This window comes from Myotis brandtii, unplaced genomic scaffold, assembly GCF_000412655.1.
Source record: "Myotis brandtii unplaced genomic scaffold, ASM41265v1 scaffold698, whole genome shotgun sequence".
NCBI lineage: Eukaryota > Metazoa > Chordata > Mammalia > Chiroptera > Vespertilionidae > Myotis > Myotis brandtii.
Window position 1 is genome coordinate 399,178 of NW_005370731.1, and position 4,582 is coordinate 403,759.

At 61.1% G+C, this 4,582-nt stretch overlaps 1 protein-coding gene across 2 annotated transcripts; it reads right to left on the reverse strand.

Annotated features, from left to right (window-relative positions):
* Positions 1 to 73: 73 nt before the first annotated feature.
* Positions 74 to 3,741, reverse strand: PRRT2 (proline-rich transmembrane protein 2). Of its 2 annotated transcripts, none has more exons than XM_005882021.2 (4): positions 3,566 to 3,741; positions 1,949 to 2,892; positions 1,466 to 1,598; positions 74 to 1,280 (listed from the first exon to the last, which is right to left on the reverse strand). In XM_005882021.2, exons 2-4 carry the CDS (start codon positions 2,825 to 2,827, stop codon positions 1,270 to 1,272), a joined length of 1,023 nt encoding a protein of 340 aa, XP_005882083.1. In that variant the 5' UTR covers positions 2,828 to 2,892; positions 3,566 to 3,741; the 3' UTR covers positions 74 to 1,269. The 2 variants fall into 2 exon arrangements, with proteins under 2 accessions (XP_005882083.1, XP_014385341.1); XM_014529855.1 differs by lacking the exon at positions 3,566 to 3,741 and adding an exon at positions 3,288 to 3,518.
* Positions 3,742 to 4,582: the final 841 nt, after the last annotated feature.

Consider the following 4,582-nt stretch of genomic DNA (forward strand, 5'->3'; position numbering starts at 1 on the left):
AGGTTCGCCCCCCGCGGGGCAGAGCTTGCGCACCCGGTGGCGGACCAACGTGAGGACCAACTGAGGCCGGAAGCGAGTTTCATGCAGGCTCCATTTATTGGTGTTTCAGACTCATGCAGCATCCGGCATACAAAAAGGGAGAATTAGTTTAATGTATCCTTTTTTTTTTGGTAGACTTTTAGGTTTTTTTTCTTTTTTCTTTTCTTTTTTTCAGAAAACAAAAAACCCGCTAACTCCAAACCGCGTTGTAGCTCGGTGTCTGCCTCCCTAGCGGAATGTCGCGTGCAACACACTTCCCTCCTCTTAGAAAATCATTATACGGCGCCCCGTCCCTCCCTCGCTCCTCGAGGCTGTAGCTTTGGTCCTATTTGGGGGTTCTTACGTTACGAAGCACGTGAGTCACCCCAGTCTTTGCCTTGAAGACACTGGCCGACTGGGTTTAAAAGCCCAGGTGGGGCAGGTCAGTCAATTAGGGCCGACCGGGGCGGGGCAATAGCTGCACCTCCCTCCTCCCGGGTGTTTGAACTGCGCTCACCTCGCCCGCACAAGTCCCCAAGGGAGCCCGGCCGGCCAGCTCTGCGACCCCGGGGCGCCCTGGAGGCATCCGGACCTGGGTCTTCCCGGCAGAGAACAGCCCTGGGCTACAGGGTCCTCTCCCGACATTGCTGCCCTTTCCCAGCCTGCTCTAAGTGCTGGAGTTTTTGCAGAATAATCAGTGACAGCAGAAAAACCAGAGGAGAGGATCCTTAGGGGAGGAAAGGATGCTGAGGGGAGATGAGGCAGGGAGAGGAACAGGGAAGAGGGTGTGGAGAGGGACGGAGAGATGATACAGGAGAGGAGGAAGAAAGGAATGGGGGAAGATGGCAAGACAATGAAAGTTGGGGGTGGAGACCAGGTTTGAAGTGCAGGTAATTTGGGAGGTTTGAAGAAGTGCAAGATGGGAGAAATGCAGGGAGGCTGAGAGTTTGGGAGATGTTGAGGGAGGTTTCCAGAAGTGCAGGGATAGAGAGGCTGAGAGGCTGGACTGGCTGCAGGCAGAAGTGCAGGGAGACTGGAAACAGTGCAGGGAGAAGGGAGGCCTACGGTTGGCAGAGGAGCCTGGCAAGATGCAGGGCCAGGAAAGCTGTAAACAAGGCTGCTCAGGCTCCCTTGGTCCCTATGGGTGCGGGCCTGGGCCATCGACTGGGCTCCCGGCAGGGGAGCAGGGGAGGATGGGCCCAAGACAGCTCCCAACAGGAAGAAAAGTCTTGGAATGCAGGGCAGAGCCCCTCACTTATACACTGTGGAAGAGGAGAGGGAGGGACAGACAGAGAAAGAGACAGTGGGTGGGGGTGGGGTGGGGGAGACAAGGAGAGACAAAGGACAAGTAGGGGAGACAGACAGGAGAGAGCAGGGTCAGGGGGTTAGTAAAGCTGCCCTTGCCAACCCTTCCATGCCTCCCAGCCTGTCCCAGACCCCCACTCACCGCCTAAGTTGATGACACAGGAGGCGATGATGATGAGGACCCCCCCGACCAGCGCCACGATGCTTAAGAGCTTCGCCACTCGACCCAGACGCTGGGCCCCATCCACATCCCCCTGCTGCAGACTGTTCCGGGACTGAGATTAGGGTGAGGAGTGGGGCATCATGGCCAGGTCAAGAGAAGCCAGCTCAGCACGGATCAGGTGAGAGAGCCATCCAGAGGAGACAGGCCAGCCCGTGGTTAGGGAGGAAGGAGAGATGGAGAGACAGAGGGAGGAGGGCATAGGTCAGCAAGGTTGTGCGAAACCTGTCTGGCCATCCCTCCCACCTGACGGGGTGGGGCAGTAGTGGCTTGGAGGGTGAAGCCCTGTACTTTGGAAGCGAGATCCATGCAGAGAGGGAAAGCCAGGCTATTCCTGGGGCTTTGTCCCAGTGCAGGTCGTGGGGAGCTGCAGCAGGCTGGGGCCAGGGTCTCGGGGGGGCTCACCATAACGGCATAAGCGAAGGCCACAATGTTGACAGGCCACATGGGGCAGAAGCAGGACAGGATGGCGAGGATGATGTAGTCGCGAGGTTTCTGGGTGCCCTCACCCCCCTCTACCCCAGATCCTGCTAGCTGGGAGCTGGGGTGGCGGCTCAGGCTACCTCGGGGAGATCCTGGATGCCCACTGTGAGCCCTTCCTACTCGGTCCTCCTCAACCAGCTGCTGCAGCACCCGGGGAGGAGCCCCATTGGCTGGGGGGGCTTTTGTTGAGGGTGATGAGTGAGGCTGGGGGGCCGGACCCTCGTCCCCATCGCCAGCCTGCAGGGGAACGACTGCCCCGTTCTCCTGCTTGTCCTCCACACTCTCAGTCAAGAACTCAGGGGTGGGGTCCTCCTGGGTAGGGGGCTCTGGCTGCAGGGCTGGCTTGGGAGTGGGCTGGGAACCTGACTGGAGGTCCCGCTGGGGTGTGGGCTGTGAGGCTGGCTCACGCGGGCCCGCAGATTCCAGGTCCGACCCCTGGTCTGCAGTGGCCTCTTTGCTCATTTCTGGCTTGGATGCTGGCTCTTGGCATACTTCTTTGGGCCTGGAGTGGGCTTGTGGTTCCCCTCCTGGGCTTGAGCTAAGGTCTTTGGCCTGGGCTGTGTCGGGGGCCCCTGTTGGGGTCTCTGTGTTTTCTGGAGCTAGCCCAGCCTTGGGCTCTGAGTCCACAGGGTCCACAGTGATGTCTGGACCTGGCTGCAGGGCCTCGGGCTCATCCGGGACCCCAGCTGGGGCCTGGAGAGGGCCAGTTCCAGCCTCAGAATGGCCAGGCCCTTCTCCCTGGGTCTGGGGACCCTCCTCTATCCCCTTTATCTCAGAGGCTTCAGAGCTGCTGGCTGCCATCTTGTGATGGGAGAGAGGAGAGGGCCTCTGTGGGGAGGACGGAGCAGCAGAGACAGCAGCAAATCCTGGAAGAGGAGGAGATGAGCTCGGTGTGAGGAGGAAAGAGGCAGCTCTCAGCACTGCAGCCTAAGAGGGTTGTGCTCCTGTCTCGGGGCCAGCCCTGGGCTGCCTCTGGGGAGAGGAAGAAAAGTTGGGGTTTCCTTTGCCTTGGGGTGGGACGTCTCTGGGGAGGAGTGCTCCGCTCAAATTCTTCTGCTTGGAGAGCCCTGGGAAGGTTAACCCTTTGTAAGCGGGACCCTCCCCATGGTCTTTTCCTGGGCACCCCCAACAAGATCCAGCCTCCCAGGTCCTAGCAGATGCCCCAGCACCTCAAAACCAAGCTCTGCAGACACCCATACACTCCGACAGGCAGACTAGGCAGAGGCCCGCACTCACATTCCACTCCCGCGTCCTCCCCTACTTGGGCGCCAGTGGGTGCGGTTTTCTTGTTGCGTGTTTGGGGCGCAGATGCCCCCGCTCCTCCCTGAGGGTCCTGGGCCTCTCCTCTGAGCCCCTTCTCAGCCCCTCTCCCAGGGATTCCCTTGTCCCCGGGGTGCCCCCGGCGCCTCCTTCCTTTGGCTTGGCGCGCCTTGCACCACCAGCCAAGAGGCCATGCGCCCGTATTCCTGTGCGGTACAGCCCTCCCCGGCCTCTGCAGTCTGTCCACTCCTACCCGCAGCCTCAGTCCATCCGTCTCACCTCAACGCCGGCCTCCAGACTGCTCCCGCCGCTGCCGCCGCTGTTGCAGCAGCCGCAGCCCGGGAGGGAGCGAGTCAGCGAGCGAGCGAGGGAGGGAGGCGGCGGGTCTTCCCTCCGCTCTGCTCATCCCCTCCTCTCAGGTCGCTCTGCTCTTCCCCTCCTCTCCCGTCCCCTCCCCTGCGCTCGGCTCGGCTGCCGCACGCGCTGCCCCCGCCCCTCCAGGCCCGCCCAAGGGAGCCACGCGTGCCAGGCCCGTGTTACCCAGGCAACCGGCTGGGGGACCACTCGCGCCAGCTCCCTGCTCCTTCCCACGCGCACCTCCTGGGGGTATCCCCTTCCCAAGTCCCGGGCCCCTCCCGCCAACGGTCACCGGGGTTCCTGGCAGAGGCAGGGGGTTGGGTGAAACGGAGAGGGATCAGCGAAGAGAGGCAGGTCCAGGGTGAGAGGCAATACTGGGTGGACGCACCCCTCCGAGCGTAAAGAGGGGAAGGGAGATGAGGCAAAACTGGGGGAGGCTGCAGGGTGGGGTTTCAAGAGAAGGGAGTCTGCAGAGTCCCTCTACCACAAAGCAGCCGCAGAAATTGGTACTGGAAGGCTCAAGGGTCCCTGGAAAGGAAAGCCAGGCCTGGGAGGGAATTACCAGGGGGCAGGGCAGGGGCTGCAGGGGTGTCTGGAACAGGAGGAAGGGGCTGGGGCAGAGTCCCAGTGAAGACAGGGTGGACCATGGCAAGAATGAAAGGGGCAAGTGCAGTTTTTCTTCTCAACCTCACTGCTCGGAGTCCTAGGGTGCAGACTTCCCAACCTTTCTGCAGCTACATCATCGGCCATCTCCTCAGGGCCTTAGGGATGTGTTAGTATTTGGCTGGGTTCTAGGAACTGTTTGGGTTTCTAACCCAAGCCTCTTCAAACCTGCAATAGCTGGCTACTCTGGGCCTGTCCAGATTGGGTACCCCCCACTCCCACCTCTGGGAGGGAGGAGCCAGAGCTGCAGAAGGCAGGACAAGGCAGCAACCCAGA